This window comes from Podarcis melisellensis, assembly GCF_964234715.1.
Source record: "Podarcis melisellensis genome assembly, chromosome: 1".
NCBI classification, from domain to species: Eukaryota; Metazoa; Chordata; class Lepidosauria; order Squamata; family Lacertidae; genus Podarcis; species Podarcis melisellensis.
In genome coordinates this window covers 49,718,791-49,743,275 of record NC_138528.1, presented here as the reverse complement: position 1 = coordinate 49,743,275, position 24,485 = coordinate 49,718,791, and the positions used below count along the sequence as shown (strand labels likewise).

At 45.4% G+C, this 24,485-nt stretch overlaps 1 protein-coding gene across 1 annotated transcript in view; it reads left to right on the top strand.

Annotated features, from left to right (window-relative positions):
• Positions 1–24,485, top strand: part of LOC309354894 (uncharacterized protein) — a 34,062-nt gene that overhangs the window by 7,922 nt on the left and 1,655 nt on the right. The window contains exons 6-18 of the mRNA XM_081885157.1: positions 212–1,905; positions 7,040–7,184; positions 10,127–10,290; positions 11,857–11,881; positions 12,997–13,047; positions 14,555–14,660; positions 15,650–15,786; positions 16,625–16,930; positions 17,735–17,845; positions 19,715–19,841; positions 20,129–20,296; positions 21,340–21,513; positions 23,091–23,269. Of these exons, the coding sequence (XP_081741283.1) occupies positions 212–1,905; positions 7,040–7,184; positions 10,127–10,290; positions 11,857–11,881; positions 12,997–13,047; positions 14,555–14,660; positions 15,650–15,786; positions 16,625–16,930; positions 17,735–17,845; positions 19,715–19,841; positions 20,129–20,296; positions 21,340–21,513; positions 23,091–23,269 (3,387 nt within the window). The remainder of the gene's footprint in view (positions 1–211; positions 1,906–7,039; positions 7,185–10,126; positions 10,291–11,856; positions 11,882–12,996; positions 13,048–14,554; positions 14,661–15,649; positions 15,787–16,624; positions 16,931–17,734; positions 17,846–19,714; positions 19,842–20,128; positions 20,297–21,339; positions 21,514–23,090; positions 23,270–24,485) is intronic.

Genomic DNA, 24,485 nt, shown 5'->3' with positions numbered 1-24,485 from the left:
GCTAAAACCAGCTATGTTTCAATTCTCAGAAGCACTGCTTTGTGGGGACTTCTCAAGCCTCTGTGCTCAGCAAAAGATCTCTGTTCAGTACGATTGAGGCAGTGGGTGGGGAGTGGAGCAGTGCATAGAAACAGAGGTCTCACCTTGAAGTGTCAATAATTACTTTGTTTTCTTTGTTAAGGGAGCTAATGGTTACTGGTTCAAATTGCAGGTGCTCTTGATATCCCCAAGGTTGTGGAGCAGAAAGCCAGAGCCCATTGTCTTCCTTTGCTGGATAAGAAGCTGCCAGTCAAGCAACCTCCTGGCCTGGAAAATGATCACAAGAAAAGGAATGAAGATGGGTTCCTGCAACATGAGTTCAGGGACTCCAAGGAGCAGCATGGAGAGAAACAGCCCATTGTGAGCTGCTCTGTGGCTGAGGAGGGTGGAAGTAAAGAGGATGGTGTGCTGCATCCTCAAACAGAGCAAGTGAATGTGACACTATCCAAGGTAAAACCGACTGACATGTGTTCACAGCCGCCCCCATCCAGTGCAATTCAACCCAGTGCTCACTTGGCTGAGAAGGTGGAGGTGTTGAGGGGCCAATCTTGTGCTAAAGGAGCCCCCAGTGGATGTGCCATGTCTACACCCAGGGACAGGGCAGAGGAGCAGAGTGAAAATCCCAAGCAGGAGGAAGTGTCTCCAAGCAACATGGGTGGTGCTGCACAGCTCAAGGAGGCAGACCCCGAGCGACGATACCGGTGCGAAGAGTGTGGCAAAGCCTTCCTGCAGCTTTGCCACCTGAAGAAGCACCACTTTGTGCACACTGATCACAAACCGTTCCTGTGCACAGAGTGTGGCAAGAGCTATAGCTCGGAAGAAAGCTTTAAAGCGCACACACTGGGCCACCGAGGGGTGCGGCCATTCCCCTGCCCACAGTGCCACAAGAGTTACGGCACCAAACGGGACCTTCAAGAACACCAGGTGCTGCACACGGGCCAGCGCCCTTTTGTATGCCCTGACTGTGGGAAATCCTTTGCCCGCCGGCCCTCTCTTCGGATCCATCGCAAAACCCACCAAGCTAAGGAGCCAAGGCCATCTGCTGCCACTGCCGCCTGCCAGTGTGTGATATGTGAGCGGCAGCTGGCCAACCCTGGGTCGTTGCGCAACCATATGCGGCTGCACACAGGGGAACGCCCGTATACCTGCCCCTACTGCCCCAAGTCTTTCCGCCAGCAAGGCAATCTCCGTGGGCACCTTCGGTTGCATACAGGGGAGCGTCCCTACTGCTGCCACTTCTGCGGAGATGCCTTCCCGCAGCGCCCTGAGCTGCGCCGTCACCTGATCTCCCACACAGGTGAGGCTCACCTGTGCACAGTGTGTGGGAAAGCACTGCGTGATCCCCACACGTTACGGGCTCACGAACGTTTGCACACAGGCGAGCGCCCTTTCCGCTGCCATCTGTGCCCCAAATCCTATCCTCTGGCCACAAAATTGCGACGCCACCAGAAAGCCCACCACGCTGACAAGCCGCACCAGTGCCAAATTTGTGGCATGGGCTACGCCCTCCCCCAGAGCCTGCTACGTCACCAGCTTGAGCACAAAGGAAACCTAGATGGGGATCCATCCAAAAGGGGCACAAAAGCCCCCCAGGAGCTGCCAGCTTCAGAGCAGCCAGCTGTGCTGGTAGTGCACTCTGTGGACAGGGCAGGGCCTGGAAACCACACAGAGCTCCTTATCACCAATGATGGGCACTATGTTACTGCACAGCAGAGCTCTGCCAAGCACAAAAACGTCATTGAGATTGCTGTCTCAGACACGGAGAAAGAATGCATCATTGTGCAGGAGCAGGGCTCCACCAGTGACATGTTCATTATTCAAGAGGGTGTCGGTTTTAGCACAGTGGCAGAGGTGGTGGAGGTGGAGGTGGGGACATGACCGTCAATTTTTTTTGCAGATGGCATTAAAACATCTTTGGAAGTCTAAATGTGCTCTTTCTATGTGTTTGCAAGAAAACAGCATGTGGGTTATGAAATATCTACTGGGATGTCTAGAAGGGAATAGGTGACTTCAGTTTGGCCAAGGCTATGCCTGGATTCCCACCATCATTTCCAAAGCCCACAAGCCTGGGCAAAAGCCTGATAGATGAGGCTATGCCTGGAAGAAAGCCTTCACTATGCATCTTTTCTATACTAGCAGAATTTGTTTCAAATTGATCCACTGTCAGGAACTGTACCAGTTCTGCTTGTGTGTTACATACGTTTAGTGAAAACGTGGCAAAACTGACTGAGTGGTGAAGATTCTGCAGATTCCCACATAGTTATACACAGATGGTCCAAAAATTAATGCAGTAGAAAGTATATCTTTTTTTAAAGTAAAAGAGCAGGAACTTCCAACAATTTTCTGAGGTGTGCAAGGATTATGTCAACACCAGTGAGGGTTCAAAGTTCTTTAGCTTCAAAGGTATAAATAACAGGAAGCTAATGCCCCTGACTCATTTGCCCAAGCTGTGCTTAGATGTGCTTTAACTTGATACTTGCTGCATCTGAGTAGGGGATGAAGCCATCAGATGCCTGCTTTAATTACAGTTAATGACAACATTGGCTAAGATCCAACTCCCACATTTCTTGGTGATATAAGCAGCTCTCAAAAACATTGCGGTGGTAGCACATGCAGTCAATCGCGTGACTCAGACAGAACATAAAGGTGTTTCTTTTGCCAGTTATACCTCTCCATGGGCTTGTGCTGGTGATGCTGTGATAGTCACCATGCAATCTAGCCAAATGGTGGTTGTTGGTTATGTATATTATTACCATGATGTGGGGTCCTGACTGCCCAGAGACGTTTGTTTGATACCTACCAAGACAGTGTTTGGGTTTTGCCCAAATCAACACATTGCAATCTGAGTGAGAAATGTAGATCCCAGAGTGGCTGCAACTGTAATCCAAAGGTTTGCTTTAAAAATCAAACCCGTTCATTGGAGCTGGTAAATATCATCTCAGCAGTTGCTATGTGTTGCTGGATTAGACCACTTCATACTGCAGGAGCAAGATTCAAATGGTGACAGTTTTCATTCACATGGAAGTAAATCACTGAGGAAGATCTTTGCTATGCCTGTAACCCATTTCATTACAGTATATAAAAACAATGACAAATGAAATTGATGCTTAATTACGTTGTCTCGATTTAACGTAGTACTTTGCCAAATTTTCTACTTTTGTTTTGTTTAGCTTTTCCTTGACAGTGAGTATCACAGACTTCCTGTCAGGAGGTCATGTTGCACCATAGTGTTGCAATGTATAGTTAGTAGTTTTGGTCCAAGCTAATTTGAATTAATGTTGGATGGGAATTTTTTTATTTTCCATTTTTATATCACTTTATGCGGTTATATTCACTACTTGAGAATAATTTTCTTCTTCCCAGCATCCTGTGGTGATAGGCCAGTCGGGTATTTTAACACATAGGAAACTGAGCCAAGAGAGTCTGAATTGCCCAAAGCCAAATCTTCACAGCTGGGTAGAAATTGGATTGCGAGTGTCTGTGGTCCAATATGACATTTTAACAGTTCTTCCTTAGCGCTTTGCTATTTCCAGAAAATATATTGAGATTTGCACTTGGGTTTATTCATTCGCTAGGTGGCTCCCATTGTCAACAATATAGTTTATTATATGGTCACAGCCTCTGCAAAGTGGTGTTCATTTACCACATGTTCCTTCTTGGATACTTAGGATGGGCCAGCTGTCATTTCGTTCTGGCAGCAATAGGTCACATAACTACACTTGTTGCTTTTCCCATGTCTCTGCTACCCCCGCATTTCCAAACCGTTTTGATAAAGTAAACAGATGCTTGAGATTACAGTACTGACTTCCTGCTGTTGGGCTCACCCAGTGGTACATTTACAAGCAGTCACAAAGGAAGCAGTCTTTTGAGGCAGTAGGATTTGGAGCAGTGATCTAGAATGGCTGGCATGTATGTTTTTTTTGTCTTTTCCAAGAGAGTGGTGTAGCTTTTCCATGTATCAATATTGACACAGCTGCAAAGTGACTTGCTGATGCCAAAACCCAAGAAATGCATGCATGAGTCTCAGTCTTCTGTCATTGCTGATGTGGTGTCAAGCACGTTTGTTGGTTGCACTGATCCCAACCAATCACGGACTGGAGGGAGGTGTCTTATGCCAGTCTTTTAAGCATATGCACTTGTCTGCATGGTGCACATGGTTTGAAAACAAGGGGTTGGGGGTCCTGTGAGAATGCCTCAGACAAAAAAATCTCTTTGAGCCACTTATGTAAGGGCTCGAACACACAAGATAGTTTACTATCTTTTGTGTCATGTTTAGAAGGTACCAGTTTTTAAGTTACGAAGTTATTGCAAAGACCAGCCTGAACGTAAACAAATCAAGGAGAGGTGGAGCCAAATGGAGATAGCCTCTCAGCTGAGATAATTGAGTGGTTCTGCTTCCCATCTTTCTTTCTGCTGCAACCTGATGGATTGGCACTTATTAATGTTTACTAGATCTGTACAGTGGTACCTCGGGTTAAGTACTTAATTCGTTCCAGAGGTCCGTTCTTAACCTGAAACTGTTCTTAACCTGAAGCACCACTTTAGCTAATGGGGCCTCCCGCTGCTGCTGCGCCGCTAGAGCACGATTTCTGTTCTCATCCTGAAGCAAAGTTCTTAACCTGAAGAACTATTTCTGGGTTAGCGGAGTCTGTAACCTGAAGCGTATGTAACCTGAAGCGTATGTAACCCAAGGTACCACTGTATGTAGGAATGGGAAAGTGATTGTAGCAGATGTTATAAGGTGAAAAGGGGACTTGTTCAGGAAGTTAGAAATGCTGAACTAAGGAGGACTACTAGTCTGATCTCAGCCTTCACAAAAGTTCAGGTTTGAGAAGATGTTACAGGAAGCTGTGTTGTAGTCTTGACAGCTTGTGAATGTTCTTCAAAAGTTTCCCTTCATACATGGGCCAGAACTCTTTGTCTGGATGTTCTCCTGTGGTTGAACTTAGGCTCTGCCTAAATATCCCAGTAAGCTAGACCCAGAACTGGGCATTTCTCAAATCTCTCTGTTTTATTGTGTGTCAGAAAGAGACTCTGTGTTCTTCAAACTCTGCAATCTGTTGGAGGTGGGGACTGTGCAATTGCTCTTTGTACAAGTGGCCAAAGAGTCACTTCCCAGCTACCCTAATGCTAATATTTACTTGCGCACAATGGAGATAACAAATACTGACTAGAAGACCATTACAGAAGAGAGACAGAGAAGAGGGAGAGAAAGGGGCCTGAGATTGATAGTTCTCTAAGCTCCTCCTACACTTAGTTTGTCTCAGATGAGGACAGGGTAGGGACCTGTTTTACTAAACAGTGGACTAATTTGGAATCTCCAAAGACCTAAATTCCAAGTGATGAATTTGATGTTGCTAATTTCTTTTGATCAAGAGTATATGGCTCAGATTATGGCCTTAGGCTGCTACTAAGAACTTCAAGATCTAACTGTACTGACTCCTAATTTAATTATTTTATCAGTGGGACTCATCTCAATAAATTTGAAGATAAGAATTGCTTTCCTGGATTTATCAAGTCCAGCATTCTGTTTCTAGTAGCCAGTCAGATGTCTCTAGAAGCTCATAAGCAAGGTAATAGTCACTCTGTGGTATTTTGTTCATCTGATAGTCAGAGCTGTGCTGCCCCTGAAAATGGAGGTTTCAATTTAGCCAGGGCTATTTTCAGGGGGAACTCACTCGAACTTAGTTCTGGCACCTGTCAGGTGGGTGCCTTTGCCATACTAAGAGAATGAGGGAGGCTTTCATGGTGAGTTCTGGCACTGCATTGAACTAAAGTAGACTTTGATGAACCTTGCCTTTATTAATTTGCCTAATCCTTTTAAGAAGTTGCCACGCTGCTAGTGACTATCCTCACATCTTATTGTCTTACATTATGTGTGAAGAAGTGCTTCCTTTTAAAGTCCTGCACCTAGTCCATCAGCTACACTGGGTGTACATAAGTGTTATGAAAGCAGAAGACATTTCGCTCTAGCTGCTCGCTCCAAGCAATCATGATTTTACAAACTTCTGTGTTCCTTCTTAAAGTAACACCCCATGTTATCAAGCCTATCTTCATTTGAAAGGTGCTCTGGGCCTTTGAGTTTAGCTGCCTTTCCATACCCATTTGAACCCAATGAAGTTTTTGTATTCAGTTTTGTATATTGTATTCAATGAATACTGAATATCGTGTTCAGTGAATACAATAGTTACTCATCTGTATTCACCTTACAGGACTTGCACTACAATCTTAAAGAGTTTATGACATGCATCTGTTTGAAAATTACGTTTACCCATTAAAAGTGGCTGGTCAGTATACCAAATATTTGTTTTAAGTTCATTTATGTCCAAACCACAATTAAACGGGGGAAATTTTAAAAATACAAATGAACTTAAACAGGATGCAAATATTGAATGACTTGACTCCTTGGTGTCTTCCATCTGTTCTGACTTCTTTGACTCCTCTCCAACACACATATAATCAAGCACCTCTCTTCGGGCATTTAGAAAGAAGTCAAGGGGATCTCACTGGATTTTTGCTGAGAGACATCCAAGAATCAAAGAATTATAAATTGTGGAAGGGAGAAGAAATTCAGTCTCTCAGTGTATTCTAGAACAGGATCACAGAAGTAAATACAGGGAATAGACCTTTTGGCATCTGGATTAAATATCTGCAACAGGAGGGTTTTCTAAACAAATGGCAGTTCCCTTATTTTAAGCCAGGATAGCCAAATGTCCTCTGCTTTATGAAATAATGGCGTAATAATAAGATGTGCATGTTGTTTCCTAATATCAGTCCATGTTTATTTGGTGGTCTGAGACCACAAACAATCTACTGTAAATGTATGGATGGAATTGTTCTTGTTCCATTGGCTGCTTGTGCCACCAAGGCACCTGAAAGCAAAAATGCAAGGGTGGGAGAGAAAAACCAGGATGGGTGAGATAGTGAGATCCTCAAACTTACTGTCCCTGACACACTGTGACCTGGTTCCTGTTTCTTCATCCTGGTTCAACATTAACCCAGGCTGGGCTGCAATCATTCTTCATCCATTTCCTCTGCAATCTTCCTGCAGTCAGGCACACACGCAATGGGACAGAGCAGAACCAGAATGCTGAGGACCCTTCTCCTTGCCATTCTTCTGGACCTCTCACTGAGCTACAACCAGGGTAAGGAGAGGAAGGGAGGGGCGAGTTTGAAGAAATCAGCCTGCTCAGCAGTGAACAGGCAGCAATCCTAAGAACATGTGCTAAGGGGATTAATGTTGAAGTCTGCGGTTTCTAAGAAAATGTGTAGGCTTGTGCTGCAATTGACCAGTAGAGCAGATAGCAATACTCATTCTGTTGGCCTCCTACATTGGAAGTTCAGTGTGGCAGATCAAGCATCCAGGGAAAATAGGAAGCTTTATTATACTGAGACCGTTGGTCCATCTATCTCTTATTGTCTACATTCACTGGCAGTGGCTCTCCAGGGTCTCTCCCAGCCCTATCTGGAGATGCCAGCAGTTGAACCCAGGACCTTCTGCATGCTAAAGGAGGCTCTACAACTGAGCTACAGCCCTGAATCCCAGCAGCAGCCCCATTGAAAGAGACTGGCATGGCATGGCTGAGATGGAGAGGATGTGGCAGGCATGTCACTCCATGTTTCAGAGACTCCCAGCTTTGGAGCAGGAAGGCTCTCGGGTGATAATTGAGCAAAGATGGTGGAGGTGGGGCAGCGCTGTGCCAGAACTCTCTCTCTCCAGACCAGTTATCGTTTAGCTTTTGTATTTGAGTATGCCCACCTGAATAACCAAACACACGGGAGTTACATCCCATGATAGTGTGTCTTTTTTCCATGCTTCTTGCTGGAAGATTGATGGGACGGGGGGGGGGGAGGGGAGGCTCCCCAATGGACGCCTCTTTGTTGGAGTTCTTTATCTTAACAGGTAGGCTCTTCTTTACTCTTAATAGAGTTAGCAGGAACATAGCACTTACCAAAATATTAAAATGTACTCCTCAAGTACCTTTTTGTGGAGAGGCATGTGTATGCAGTTTAACCACTTCAGAAGCAGGGTGTGCCCTCTGGGTTGTATCCAAATAAGCAAAACATCAAGTAATGCATTGAAAAGAATTGTTTTATGTTGTTCACGTCTATCAATTTCAGTGGTTTGCATTGGATACAGCCTTATGCCTGCAATGGCAGCTTCCTAAGCAGCAGTTGTATTAGTCTATTGCAGCAGCCAAAGCAACAGAGTCTTGTGGCATCTTAAAAAATGACACAGTGGACTCTTCTGCTAAATTGTTGGCCTTCAAGCTGCCACAGGGCACCCTGTTGTTTCTCTCTCCAATAGAGGAGACCTGGTCAGAAACCCTGTCTCACCTTTTCCTAACCTGATACCATTCAGATCTTGCTGGACTACAGTTCCCATCATCCCTGACCGTTGGCTATACTTGTTGTTAGGCTGATGGGAGTAGGAGTCTGACAATATTGGAGGGCACCAGATTGGAGAAGGCTGCCTCTGTTCCAACCCAACCCTTAGCTTGATGCTTTCCGCTGTGGGGTAGCTCTGTGATTCTTCTCATCCTTCAGCAACCATTGCTAGACCTTAATCAGATGGAGGGGGGATTTATACCCCTACCCATCCCACAGACCAAATTTGATGGGTGGGTAGGGGACATACCTGCCAATCAGCTGATGTTATAATTATGTCAGGTGACATGGTGCTTTTAACTCCTTGTAATCAGCTGGTTGTTGGGTGTTCAAAGCTTCATGCAGGCCTCTGAAAGGAGCTTGCAAAGAGCCATGCCCTATGCTTTGAGGTCCCAGCAAACAGCTGATTGTTGGTGCTTCAAAAGACAAGTGTGCAGCTCTTCTGAAGCCCCACCAATCAGCTGGTTGGTAGGACTTCAGAAACATTGAACAGTCATCTTAAGGAGCTTCTTTTGTTCCAGCCTAGCTTCCCTTTTACCTGCTCAAACCTAGTATCACCTAGTATCAAAGCCTAGCATCATCAGATGAATGGCAGGTAGGCATGGCTTGACCAACATGGCCTAATTATTTAGCCTCATAGGCCAGACATTCCCCACCCCTGACCAAGACTGAAAAGTTCTAATGTCTGAATGTGAAAAAGGGAAATGAGAGGACTACAAAGGTTCAGATTCTGTGGTGGGCAAACAGAGACCAGCACACGTGCCAGCAAAGAGGCACACAGGACGAGGGCTGAGTAAATATGTTTTTCTGTGCAAACAGGAATAGGATAAGTGTCCAGAGAACAGAAAGAGACCTACCATTTGGAAGTGGTCAGTTCTGGGCACAACCCTGATACTAAACTGAACAAGAGTCTTGGTTCTACTACCATAAGACCAAAATAGACTAGAAATATTATTTTCTATTTGGTGCTTTGTGAATACTTTTTTTTCTTATTCCAGCAGTTTTTTTAATTGAATTCTGATTGTATAGTTTAAACTCATGTTTATTCCTATTGTATTGGGTCTCCTGCACACTGCTTAGAAATGACTGCAGTCAAGAGGCATGCAAATGGTTGAAATAAATAAATGTCATATAGGTGAAGATTAGGTGAGAAATTCACACTGGGTTGTATCCAGCGCTGCACACATGGAGTTCCACTGACAGTAGTGTTGGATCAGCCCCATTGAGATCTAAAAGTGAAAACTGGGCATTTGACAGAACTTCCTGTTTTGTCTGTTGTAACACAAGACTGTCAACGGTTGGGGAATGCATTACATCTGTAATCAGGGAGCTGGAGCCTACAAAGGGGAGAGCATTGTAGGAATGCAGAGCTGATATCCTGAAACATGCAACATTATACTGAAAACATGACAATGGCTTGCCCTTCTCCACCATGTGTGGTGTACCTCCGTGGGCTGAATCATCTGGAAATTTTCTTCGTAGCAGCTTTCTGCAGGTGCCCAGTTCTGCTTCTGGACCACTGAGGTCCAGACTGTGTCATCTGATCCGTCTGTGTTTGTGTTGTGGTGGTTAATCATGTCTTAGAGGAGAGGGCTGGCTGTAGCGTCCTTCCCACTCAATGGTCCTTCAGAATTACAATTGCCCCAGTGAATGAGCCTCCACGCTAAGGACTGACTGATGGGTGTTCTGCTCTTGCTAGTCTTTCTCGATCAGAAGCAAGCACTCTCTTTGCTGAAGCGCTCAAGGCGAGCCAACAAAGGATACCTAGAAGAGGTGCGCAAAGGCAATCTAGAACGGGAGTGCCTGGAGGAAGTGTGCAGCTATGAAGAAGCCCGTGAAGCCATTGAGTCTAATGCCCAAACAGTAGGTATCATTCCATTTTCCTTCCTGCAGAACAAGGCCTGTTAACTCACATATTCAAGGGCCCAGCAACCATTGTGAGGATTTCACAGTGGATTTCTTCTTTAATTCCCCAGTCTCCTTCCAGATGTTGTAATTTTATAAAAAAAATTATTAATTTCATAACAACAAAAAGTGCAAACATAGCAAAAAGAAAAGAAACAAATAATAAGGGATTTAAACCACAATGCATCACAGCTTGGAAGGACAAAGTACAAAGACCCAGCGGAGCTCTAAAGGGATAATAAATTGTTCAAACAAAGATACCCTTTACAAATAATAAAGAGTTATAAAAAATAAATCTAGGAGGCTTAGTTTGGTCAAAATCAAGTATACACTTCCAGAGTTAACACTAAATATGTTACTTCTGGTAAATTAGCCACCATAGCTGCTAGAGGGCTGTGAAAAAATTGTGTCCTGAGCTTTTTAGACTCATCTACCCATGTACTATCTGAAATCAAAGGGGCACATTGGTAGCCAAATGTGACATTTTTTCCAGCTCTTCTACACCACTACATTTCTCAGATGTATGTCCCAATTAAATTCCCATCATGATTTTTGACTCTGGGCCCCAAATGAGGCATTAATAATAAATTTGTAAAATATAGAAATCATTCCCTTTACATAATGTGTTGTATCTTTGACCAGTCATTCAAAAGGAGTCCATTGTCTGGTAGCATCTCTTCTCTTAGAGGAACAGATGAGAAATGACCTCCACTGGAAGCCCAATAACCAAGGAAAGTGTTTATCCCCATACATGTTTTTATATATGCTATAGACAACAGGAACGGTTTCTGTAAATAATAATCCATTAAGCAATATAGTTGACAGGACATTATTGTAAGACTTCCCCTTGTTCCTAAAGACTGGGTGATACTATAGGACAGGCTTCCTCAACCTTGGCACTCCAGATGTTTTGAGACTACAATTCCCATCATCTCTGACCACTGATCCTGCTAGCTAGGGATCATGGGAGTTGTAGGCCAAAAACATCTGGAGGGCCGAGGTTGAGGAAACCTGCTGTAGGATTTAAGTGGGGACAGGCCCGGTGCAGATGCCACCACCCTATTCAGCCAAACCTTAAAGGTTGTTATATTAAAATATACTGGCTAGCCATGTCAAAGATCTAAATTTGTACTTCTAAAATGGGTGGATGTTGTTGGACTACTACGCCCATCATCGCTTGTCCACTGGCCACACTAGCTGAGGCTGATAGGAACTGGAGTCTAACAACATATGCAAGGCTGGCTGAGGGCTTGTTTAATTCATGCAGTAGTTACCCTTGAGCTATATACATCTCATAATTGCAATAGATTTAATTTGATGGCAGAAACAAAATCAGATGTGTCCTCTCTCTTGCTGAGTCATGACAATCATATCTCATGCTGCCTCCAAAGAGCTCAAAGTGGTGTCTCATCCTGACAGCTTACAGGGTAAGACCTTTCTAGCATCAGCAGTACTGTAGAACTGCATCAGTTGACTTACTCATTCTTGGGTATTTCTTTCTAAGTGAGTACTTTTGTTTTGCAGGATATATTCTGGGCACAATATTCAGGTATGCATGTCTAAAGCTCCTGTCAAATACCCTTGCTATTTGTATATTATTTACCACTGAACCTTATTCCAAGATCTGGCTTTCACAGGCTCTGGAGAATTATGTCTCTACGTCAATGGCCAGTATTATAGCATATCCCAGAGCAGCAGTTCCTGCAAATACTTATTTGGAGTTAAATCCTTTAAAATCAGCAGAACATCTCCAAGTAAACATGCATCGGATGATAAAGTTGTAAGCATAATAGTAGCATATCTTAATTCTTCCTTCTTCTGCTACCATATTTGATCTTGGAGCTCTTGCTGTGGAAGTCAAGTAACTATCACCATGCCAAGCTTCAAAGTTTTTCATGTTGCTGCTCTTCATCCATTCATGTTTAGTTCTTGGTCAGCTGGACTTGGTCAACTTGCATCTCCTGCTGCTGCCAATGTCCTCCCACCCATTGGCTAGATCCTTCCTTCGGCATAGGATTGATCCTTTCAATCTCTCTCCCATGCTATTTGCCTATCCCTAAGCAACACATCATATTCATTAAGTTGGCACTGGCAGCAGCTGCCAAAGGTTTCTTACTGGCAAGGCTGGACTGTTCATCTGTTTTAAAAATGGAGAAACAGAAACTTCTCCCTAATTCATCCTTGCCCAATGTTTGGGTGAAATCCAGTGTCACGTGACATCTGTGCAATGGGAATTTTTGCTTCTCTTTCCCCCTGAAGCCCCCATAAATCTGCTGTGGGTGGTCTCCTAATCCTCCACAGCAGATTTGTAGGATTGGCAGTGGAGAAGAGAGGAAGGAGATCTCCTGCTGCACAAACGGGAAGTCAATTACACTGGCAGACAGGCACAGTTGGATTTCACCCCTTGGGGGCTTTTGGAGCCACAAAATGAGAGTTGCTTTCCTATCTCCCAATGGCTGTGTGCTGCTCTCGGTATCAGAGAGGCAGCATGCCTCTGAGTACCAGTTGCTGGAAATCACAAGTGCAGAGAGGGCTGTTGCATTCAGTCCCCCTTGCAAGCTTCCCATGGCCAGGACTAGGTGGGTCTTGGCGGGTCTGATGCAGCAGAGCTGTTCTTACAAGCTGAAGATCCCTTTAAGCTGAATTGTATTATTCTCTCCCCAGTATGTAAGTCTCAGAAGCAGCCCAGAACAGCTCTTGATGAGTGCCTGAAAGGTAAGCAGCTTAAACAGTGAGTCTGTGATGCCCTGGCGGTGGTGAGTACAAGGAATCTGCTTTCTCTGAAGAGACTGGAGGCAAATTCTAAATAAGGCAAGATCACTGAGAAGCATTCCTCTCAGGGAGTCCCTCTCTCTTTCCTAACCTCGCAGAGGGACACTGCTGCAAACCACATTTTAGCAGATGTGCGTGATTTATATATCATTTATTATATGCATTGCAGTAACTTGCACCCCCCGCTTTCAGGATACAAATCCTTGCAAGGTGTCTTAAAGGAACATTGAACTACACTCATAATTTCACAATAAACAATATGAAGATAGAACAAGTCATCAGGATTCTTGCCCATAGGGCAGCTGGTGGCAGAGCGGGGCATGGGGGAGACCTGCTGCCTAATGTAGACACTAACAATACTGTAACTTGTGAGAGAGACAGGATGGGTTTTGAAATTCATGTAGTATAAAAGAGATGAAGGCAGAGCCTGGTTCCTTGCTGCACATGCGTATCTCTAAAAACAAAAACATGTTTGTCTCCTGCAATGTGTGATGTGCCCAAATATCACTTTGGGTTATCAGTTAAGAAAACCAATTAGCAAATATAATAAATGCGTAATATTATTATAGTCTGTAACAAACACATTGCATGAATATCTAACCAATTCCACCAGTACAAGGATTCCTGTTTATTCAACATATCTTTCCCTTCCTCTCCTCTCTCCACCCCACTCCTGAACCTGTTCTGGGGTTTTCCCCATCCTTCCAGAGCAATTTGGGGAGGGAGGGGGATTTGAGGAGGGTGGGGAAAGGAGAAGAGGGGATGCTCCACTGTGCACATGGAAATCCTTGTGCTGGCCTATGAAGTTAGTTGGGGTCCTTCTAAGTCTGTGGAGCATCTTAGCTGTTCCAGAGTATAGCATGGATCCAGCCCTCCTCCCCATATGAAATCAAGAAATGTAAACAAAATAAAAATTGCCCAGCACTTTCTTCATATTCTTTTCAGCACCAAGGGCAGCCTAGGAGCAAATGTTGTATATTGAAAATAGTTCAATGGTTTTCCATGTTGATATAATCTTCAGAAGGAGTTGCACCCTGAAAGGTGCCCTAAAATATATATAATCAGATATAAATACAATAATATAAAGGCTTGTGTTTGGATTGGGTGCCAAATGTGTCTTGATCAAGGAACGTTTGCCTATGTGAATGGTCTATCTCAAACTCTCACCACTGATAGAACATGTATTTTCAAGCACAGCGTTTTCTCTCTGTGTTCTTTCTACTGACCCATTAAACATAATGCTTTTCAATGGAGTCAGTTCCCAGATTCAGCTGCCCCTTCTGAAGTGTAGAGCAATCAAGTGTAGCTAAACCAGGGGACATAGAAGCACCTCTGAACTAGCGCTTGTTATGTGTATCAGCCTACATCCAAACCACTGAGATGTCTTGACTCTCTGAATATGCTGCTAGCTGTTCCATTTGACTGCATCCTGTATTTTTCATTCCAACAGGTGACTGTGTCAAAGATGCTGGGCAGAATTATAGGGGATCCATTTCGTTCACCAAGTCAGGAATTGAATGCCAGTACTGGTCGAGCAAATTTCCTCACAAGCCTGAGTAAGTTTGCTTGCTTGTTTGTTTGGGGGAAAAAACATTTCTGTGCCACCCTTTGCTTGCAGGGCCAGCCTCTGAACTGGAGGCAACTCAAGCCTGACTTCCATTTGCCTTCACACAACACTGGATGGAGAGACTGAGCAGAGAATAAGGATCCAGCTGCCTGCCCATTGCATCTTGGGTTTTAATTGGAAGCACAAATCGCAAGGGAATACTGTACAGGGGAATATTAGTGTGCTCTAGGGCAAAGGGGGATCCGCAGGTGCGAGTAGCATGACAATAAATGTGAAACCTCCCCCCCCCCAAAAAAAGCCTTTGAAATATGTAGGATTTCTATGGCAGTTCCTGGGAAGAGAAATTATTGAGGAAAGGAGACGAAACCTTTGAGAATCACTGAGTTAACCACGTAAACAAAACTTTCAAGGACTAGCATCTGCGTCGTCATGAGTGCATGAAGTGTTATCCTCAGTTATCCTTGGTAGGGGGAATTGTAAGCAATGTGGTTTGAGGGGAATGAAAACAATGCGGACGACAGGGACAATTGAGTAAAAGCTTGAATGTCTTCAGATAAGCACAGCGGCCCTTCCCAATAGCCGTGAGCTGCAAGGTAGCCAATGGAGGACATGCCCAGCCAATTGCATCAGGGGAAGGGGGGGTGGAATCTGAAATCTGTGCACACGCATATGTGCATTTTGGCGTACATGAACATGCAGTGTGCACATGCTGGGCGGGAAGCCATAGCCAGTCATAGCTGTTCTTGATGTACGTGCACAGTGAAATGCAGACATGTGATTGCTGTACGTGATTATCTGTGTCTGGGCTTCACCTCTTTTTCTTCTTCCGAGGGAGTGCTTTTCATGTAGAACATGCCATAAACTGCAGCGCAGTCCTTTTGGACGCAAGATCCAGAGTTCCCTTACTGCAAGCCCAACTATAAGAGAAGGGATTTTCTGTTTCCCTGTATCGCTCTAATGTATCGTGCTTTCTTTTAGCTTCAACACGACAAGCCATCCAGGTGCCAACCTCACTGAAAACTACTGTAGGAATCCAAACAACAACACAAGGGGTCCCTGGTGCTACACCCGAAACCCAGTCGTGCGCGCAGAAGAGTGTGCTGTACCTGTGTGTGGTGAGTCTAGTGCTGATGCTCCAGGTATAATAATAATAGTAGTAGTAGTAGTAGTAGTAGTAGTAGTAGTAGTAATTTATTTATACTCCACCCATCTGGCTGGGTTTCCCCAGTGTCAGGCTTCAGGGACTCAGCTTCCCCCTTTGGCAGTAGATAAGCGGAACAAAGCAAAAGGCGTCTCTTGCCAGTTATAATTTTTAATGATCACAGTGAGAGAACAAATAATCCATTTCCAGGAATGAAGGTGCTCCCAATTAAGGGTTCTACCCACTTCCCCCCAGTCACCCATGTCACTTTCGCATCTTGCAACCTGATCTTGCAACCACTGTGCTTTCTGAGCAGCCACCTTATCTGCTCTCCTTGACCTTGGGCTGAGTGGATGGACGCTTTCCAGTGAAAGGGGGTCTGTTAACTCTCTCTCTTTCAGTGTTTCCTCTCCTAGCTGTTCCCCATCCAGTATTTCCCAGCTTCTGCCTTCTGAACTATGTCCCTCTGCAAACCACTGTTCCAAATCTATACTGTCCTTCTGCTCCTGGGAAGATTCAAGAGCAGGGGGAAGGGGGGAGGCTCCCATCATTCCTCTTCAGTGCAGCCCTCCTCAGCACAGTCCCTGACACCCAGCCCCTCTGGGCGGCTCCCAACACAATAAAACATCAAACATTAAAAACTTCCCTAAACACGGCTGCCTAAAGATGTCTGAGGTAGAGTTTGATTAGGTCCCTCCTTTCACTTCCAGGCATATGTGCACAGCTTCCCTTCTAAAACCAATATAGATACGGTGAAGGAGAACTTCTTAAACAAAACGATGGTCATGGTTCCCTTGCTCCTCGTTTTTCAGGTGAGAACCGGACCTCGGTTCCAATTTCCCCAAGGACCCCAGCGCAAGAGCAAAAGAAGCAAGGGCCTTGTGTGCCAAACAAGGGGCTGCAGTATACGGGGACCCTCTCCGTCACCATTTCCAGGGCTCAGTGCTTGCCATGGGCCTCAGAACAAGCAAGAGCAATGAGCCACGGGAAACCCTTCCATGGCAATCCTAACCTGGTGCAGAATTATTGCCGCAACCCTGATGAGGACGACGAAGGCGTCTGGTGCTACATCAACCATCCTAACGTGACCTTTGACTATTGTGACTTGAACTACTGCGGTAAGGAGCCTGCAAGAGACGGGCCTTTGCTTTTTGTGGTAAAGAGGAGTTTCTTAAGATGAGACGGGAGGATGGTTTATGTGGGAGAGCCAGATGCATGCTGGGAGTCATGTATGCATGTTGGTATTGGTGTGCACGTGTTGAAAGCTTCACACGGATTTGATGGGCTTCCACTAGCTTAATCGCTTTCTCTGGTGGCCTGCAGGTAGGAAGTAGATAGGGTGGCCAGGAAGAACAGAAGGCAGGGCTTTTGTGCCTTTTAATGGTTATGTAGAGCTGCGATGGGCAGATTGCAGGCTTGCAGGATCTACCAGTGCACGCGTGTGTGTGTGTGTGTGTGTTTGACCCCTGAGGTCCACCAGCCACAGCCAAGTGCAAAATAATGTCCCAGCCAGGCAGACATATGATAAGAATGCATGTTGAGCCCAGAAAGTTGTGATCAGTAAACAGAACCACAAACCTGCTCTGGATTTTCACCCAATCACTCTTTTTCATCCTTTTAGAACATGGCATGGGAAGCTTAACTTATTGCTAGACAACTGGGAGTGAGATTGCGAATCACCCCAAGACCTCCCCACAGATCCCAATCTTTCTTCTGCCTACCCCTCTTGTAGAAAAGGAGATGGCCATACAAGAAACACCTGCTGAACACCCCCCCACACACACACATAACTTTTGAAAGTGCAGGAGATAGCCCCCCGCCCCTGCTTGTATCTGGCCATTGTAGAAAGTAGATTTAGCAGGAATGAAGAGACTGACTCTTCTGTGAATTAAGTTCTTCTCCGCCCCGGTCTTCTCTTTCAGAAAGTTTTGTGGATGATTTCGATTATGAGGATGAGCAAAGAGCAGGCCGGACTACTGTCCAAGAACACAAAACCTTCTTTGATCCTAAGACGTTTGGTCAAGGTGAAGCAGGTGAGAGGGCCAAGATAAAGTCAAAAGAAAGAAAAATAACAATTAATTAAGCCACAGCTTCTTCGTACAACACATTGCTGAATTATCGGACCTTTTTTAATACAGTGGTGCCCCGCAAGACGAACGCCTCGCAAGACGAAAAACCCGCTAGACGAAAGGGTTTTCCGTTTTGGAGGCGCTTCGCAAAACAAATTCCCCTATGGGGTTGCTTCGCAAGACGAAAAAAATCTTGCATCCCCCCGCGGGTTTTTTCCGCTTTTTTCCGCCCTTTTCTTAAGCCGCTAAGCCGCTTATCAGCTGTTCTGCTGATAAGCCGCTTAACAGCTGATCGCTGGAAGCCACTTGACAGCCGTAGCGCTAATCCGCTAAGCTGTCAATGGGCTTGCTTCGCAAGACGAAAAAACCGCTATACGAAGAGCCTCACGGAACGGATTAATTTCGTCTTGCGAGGCACCACTGTACTGTATTGGCACAGGGGCTGGAATGGTTTCTCTTCTTGCTGATTGTGGTTACTGGCCCCACCTTGTGGTCAAAGGCAGAAAAGCAAGCAGGCTCTTCTAGAATCCAGTTTGCTTTCCTGCCTTCATTGAAGCAGCCACTTATACGGTTGGTTATCTCTCCAAACTCTCCTCAGGCTAATTTTTTCCTAGTTGGTGTGAATATTCTTGTTTATCTCATTTTTGGAAAATTATGGCATGGGTTGGACCTGATGAAATCCCATTTCTCCTGTGGCCCTGACTTGCCTCGGTGAGGGAGATGCCATCTGATGAAAGAACCTGATGTCAATTCAGTGCCTGCTGCTTCTCAAGCACACACTGCCTGAGAATGGCTCAACCCAGTTCTGCTGAAGCAAGAAGCAGACTATCATTTTTGAAGAGGCAATTCCTCTTGAGTGAATGGGGGGAGGGAAATGTCTCTTTTCAGACAGTGGCTGCTCCCCCTCATATAATCAGTGGAACCTTTTTAATTGATCAGAAACTTTCCATGCACTCACAGCCTTCCTTGTACACCTTTAGATGCCAGGCGAAAACATTCCTTTTCAACCAGGCCTATGGCTGATTAACATCCTATATCCTTTTAAGTGTTTTTGTGGGAGGGGCTTATTGGTTTGTTTTATTATGTATTCTGTGTTCTCATTTTGTATTTTTATGTTGTGAATGAAAGACGGTATACTAACTAACTAAATAACTAACTAACTAAATAATAGGAGCCAACATTCACTAGCTCAAAAAAACAAAAAATACCTCTGCCAGACCCAAGGACACAATGGTGTCATATGCTCTGACCTGTACTTGGTTGGCCTTGGTGCAAGATGCCGCTTGTACTGTTGCAGTCACATGATGTGCTTCATTGTCCAAAGCTCATTGGAGAACCAAGTGTGTTTCAGGCTCCATGGTGCCAGAGTGGGCACTTAGGGGTGATACTGTTGATGACCCTGTCCATTCCCCAGTGAGATCAGAGCTATAACAGAAGCATCTAACCAGAAGATCCCCCAGAACATTCAGGAGGTGGGCTACAAGGGGATGCTCTCCCCATCCATTCAGACATGGTCCTATCCAGCCAGAGTTTCTTAGCATCCCTTAACTTAAGGGTGGAATAGCATAAGTCCAATAATCTAGCTGGCACTCATGTAAACCTTTTGAAAGGAATAAAAACAGCATTTTATATAGACTGTCCAGGACTGAACCTATGCTCCAAATCAACTCCCATTGTTCACCTTTCCAACAAGATGAGATAAAATTCCAGCTCCGGGTCAATGTCTTAGTCACCGTCAATTATTATTTTCTTGTAGCAGAAATGCTAGCTTATGAAAGGTATGTTCACATTTGAGAACTGGGTAGTTACAGAAGAATGGATCTGTATTTCCAGACTGTGGTTCTCGTCCTCTGTTTGAGAAGCAGCACGTATCTGATAAGACTGAGCAGGAGCTGCTGGACTCCTATCTGGCAGGCCGAATTGTGAAGGGATCCGATGCTGAAAAAGGCAGTTCCCCATGGTAAGCATCATAACTGAGGTTTGCTTATGTTCCTTTCCCATGCCTGTCTACTCTTTTGCATGGATGGGTGACCTTTCGGAACTCCGTAAATGGCACTAGCAACTCTAGGAAGAGACTTTCGCAATTTGTGTTTCTGCCTCGTTCTTCCTTTGAAGCACAAGAATGGCCTGTCAGTGCAGTAGAAAGATGCTAGTCTGTTTTGTTCTCTGCAGCCTGTGCTCTGGTCATGTGCTATTTCGGCTAAGACACTGAGCCTTGCCTCTCTTTCCCTGCCTATTTTGTTCTAGGCAAGTGATGCTGTTCAGGAAGAGCCCCCAGGAGCTGCTATGTGGAGCCAGTCTCATCAGTAATCGCTGGATCCTAACTGCTGCCCATTGCATCTTCTACCCACCTTGGGATAAGAATTTCACTAAAGACGACATCATTGTACGGATTGGCAAACACGACCGGAAGGTGTAAGAGATTGGCAAGGAAATTATAAATATTTCAAATTACATACTGACCATAGGCCATAAGAGCTCTATATAAATGCCTCTTTTCTATATGGGAAAAGGAAAACCATTTGGGGACGCAGACAAAAATCCTAGAATTGTAGAATTGGAAGGGACCTTGAGGGTCATCTAGTTCAACCCCCTGCAATGCAGGAATCTCAGCATCTGTGACAGATGGCCATCCAACCTCTGCTTAAAAACCTCCAGGGAAAGAGTCCACCACCTCTTGTGGGAGTCTGTTCCACTGCCAAACATCTCTTGCCACCAGAAAGTTCTTCCTGACGTTTAGTCAGAATTGATTCTGGGCATGCAGAACACTAACCATGCTTCTTGGTGTCAAGGGAAATCTTCCAGGATCCAAGGTGTCATGCATCCACACACTAAATTCAAAGTATGCACATTTTAAATATTCTTAGGCTTGCCCCACTATGCCAAATGGTCAGAAGTCCCAGGTGCTTAGCATTTACCCAGCTTTGGTTTCCTTTGTATGGAGGTCTCTGGAAGGTTATGGCGTTTTTAAAGTTTATTGACAAATATACAGAAAGCCGGTTTGATTGCCTGACCTGCAGAGAGAGGCAACTCTATTGAAGGCAATTTCTCTGAACTTGAATAGCCCATAAAGTCAGCTCTTTCTGACTGAAAACTGTAGTCTCCTTCGTTCTCTTGCCCAGAAAAAAACAACAGACCTAGATTACATCATTCTTACTTAGGGGAGGGGGTTATGCTTATGCCCCCACTTCTATAATCTTTCATTCCTATCCAGTACATCCCAGAGTGTTCCTGTATCAAAAAGTAATTCCCTAGCAATTAGTTCCCATGGAGACACATTATCTGAACATACAACCTGTATTTTTTTCCCTTGCCACAATTAAGGAGCCTCCAGAAGTCCTATTTCACCATCTACTTGGCTTGGGCTTATTGTAAACTGTAGTCAAGTTGAAGGCATCCTGATGACAGTATTTAAATATGTCAATTGCTTCTCTCTCTTTTTTGGGGAAATGTTTCAGCTATGAGAGGACCATGGAGAAAATTATGTTGATAGAGAAAGTCATCATTCACCCCAAGTACAATTGGAAGGAGAATCTAGACCGGGACATTGCACTGTTACTACTGAAGAAGCCCGTTGAGTTCAGCAACTATATACATCCAGTCTGTTTACCCACTAAAGAGATTGTTCAAAGGTAAGGAGACAGAAGGTGATGGTTGTAATGGGAGCAGCCCCATTCAAAATGATAGGGAACCTGTCAAGTTAAGTTAGTGGTTTGTAAACCTTTGGTGAGGGGGACAGTTGGCCCATCCAGACATTGTGTCATCACCTAAGTAGATTGTGAGTGTCCTCAAACATGCATCTTCCCAGTTTTACCCCTGATAAAATCTGGAATGGCAGCAACACTGGGAAAAGGCAACCTTAGGATTGACTAATGAATCCCTTTCTGCCTTCCACTGAAGGTGGGTAGTCTTCACTAGCAGGATGCAAGTTGTCACCAGGCCTGGTCCTGCTATTAGGCAGACTGAGGCAGTGGATGCTGGGTGGTAGGGAGCAGCAGCAAGATGTTTGTGTACCACTCAAGCTGTCCTGCATCTTCTGAGCTAGCCTGCTGTCCTCAGACATGGTAGAGGACCCTGTCCTGTTGCCATTACTGAAGTAAAATCCAAAGACTAGTCCAGTCGGGTTTTCTACTTGGGACACCATTTGGTTCTTTGCCTCAGGCAGCAAAATTTATTGGACAGGCGCTGGTTGCCATGAACTGAATAAGGCAGACAAATGAAGCTGGAGCTCTTATATATAGGACATAACCGTTCATATTTTCCCAGTAGTAGCAGTAGCTACATTGGTATGTGGCCCCCAGAAGACAGTTTATGAGGGTATGTGGCCCTCAAGCTGAAAAGCGTTCCCCACCCCTGCTTTAAGGGTTCTGTTTCCTGAAGGGAGTTGCCTGCAACAGAAGGTGGGTTGCCTAAAGAGAATGGGTAGAACACTTGATATCCTAGCAGAAGGATTTTAGGAAGCTGGCCGGACACACACTTCTCAGCCATTTGCGCTGAATTAAAAAGTAGAGATGGGCAAAGAGTACAAAATGAATAGGGAGCCTAAGTTTAGACGGATCTTAACCGTGAGTGCCTAGTCCAAAGTACTGATTGCAAAAGGAGCCCCATGTGCAGACCTGGGGTGGAAGATCTGAACCTTAAGACAAATGATGGATTTACTGGTAGGGATGGTGTTTGTTCTTCTTGCCTAATAGAATGCACATGTGGCAGCTGTGTGCAAAAGAGGCCGAATGCAGAGTAAAGTATGCGTGGTTTGTACATCCACAGCCATTGCACCTTGTAGGCCAGGGGTCATGCACACGTGAGACAGACAGTGTGTGTTTAAGGAGTGTTTCTATTCCCACAGTTGAAGAAATACAATGAGAGCACAGCCAGTCTGGAAAACTCGGGATTTTGCAAAGAGCAAAATGGAAACATCCTGTTTGATGTAACTTGCCATTTATTGCTGGAGTCTAGCCTTGCTTCCTTCCCTATGTGCTCTAGATACCTACAGAGGACTTCACCGTGGGTGCCTTCCTTCCTGTAGCACCCTGGTCTCTGCTGAAGAATTCAGCACACACAAGAGACACCAGTTTTTTGTTTGGAGCAGTGTAATTAGGATTAAGACAAACCATTACATATACATAACAAAAGGAAACATGTTTTGCCTACAAATGTCAGCCAAAATGATTTTAAGCTACTGGGGTTTGTGTTGTTTTTTGTTCTGTAGCCTGATGCTAACGGGATACAAAGGGCGTGTGACTGGTTGGGGAAACCTACAAGAGACATGGACCTCTGGCAGGTCACCTCTGCCTGGCATACTACAGCAGGTGAACCTCCCTATTGTGCCACGGGAAACTTGCAAGGCATCCACCAAGATTAGAGTCACAGACAACATGTTCTGTGCAGGTACGTTTTCCTTAGCATCTGATACTGTCAGAGCTGCCTCCAGGTCCCAGCTCACAGAGGACCAACGCTAGCCGGTTGTAATGTACAAAAGTCTTTATTGAAGTTCAGTTTCCATTTACAAGCCTCAGCGTGCAGCTCTACGTCTAGAACCTAGACCGGCGAAGCTCCGTCTGAGTCTCCGCCCCCGGTACACCAGTTTAAGACTCTAGCCTTACTCCACCTCTTCCGTTGTTCTTTCCTCCTCTGGGTCCTTCTGCCCCCCGGGGTCTCCTCCTTTCTGGACTCTTCTGACGCTGACCCCCCTGACTCTTGTCCCTCCTTCCGGCGGGCTTTAGGACCTGGCTCCCTATCCGGGCTACCTGCTGTGCCGCTCGCCTGTACATTTGAACTTGGCGCGCGCGCCCAGCCTCCAACCTTCCTCTCGACCGTTTCCGCGCTCTCCGATGGAGGCGTGGTCAATCCTGACTCATCTCCTCTCGCTGGTGGTGAGCAGCCTGATCCCGATACCTGGGACTCCTCCCCCCCACTGCGCTCTGGTGGGGAAGCTGGTCCTGATTTCCAACTGCTGCTCTGAGTCCCCTCTGGTCCCTTCTTCCTGGGGTGTCCCCCTAGGCACCCCCCTTGCTCTGGCCATGGGCGCCCCCTTCTGTGAATCTTCCAATTCGCTGGAGAGACTCAGGGAATTCCTCGGACCACTGTCATCGCTTACGCTCCCCTCGGATTCCTCCCCCTCGCTCTCCATTTCCTCCCTCTCCTGTGCCTCTGCTCCTGAGCCCCTGACAGATACGTTCTTTCAACCGAGGGAGAAACTGGTGAGGTTATGTATCTGTGTGTTTGGGAATACTGAAGGAAATGCTAACGATTTCAACTGGAAGTGAGCCCAAGCCACATGTTTCAAGGGAAGGAGAGTATGAGCCAATCTGAACTGGGATGAGAGATGATTACCACTGTAAGACAGCCAGAACTCTCCTTCACCATATAAATACTCCTACCACCAATCCCCTTGGCTGGTGACAATCTGAACTCCCTGACTGGAGAATCTTGACAAGTGGCCTCCCATCACAAACTGGGCAATACCTCAGTGGCCTCCAGCTGTGTCTAAGGGAGGGATATTTCCCTTTGGTCTGGCTAGTACTGTTCCCTGAGTGAAGCTGCTGCACAAAATAGGAAGACCCATAAGCCTACAAGATGTCCTCTAATTTAATGTTAAGGAAGG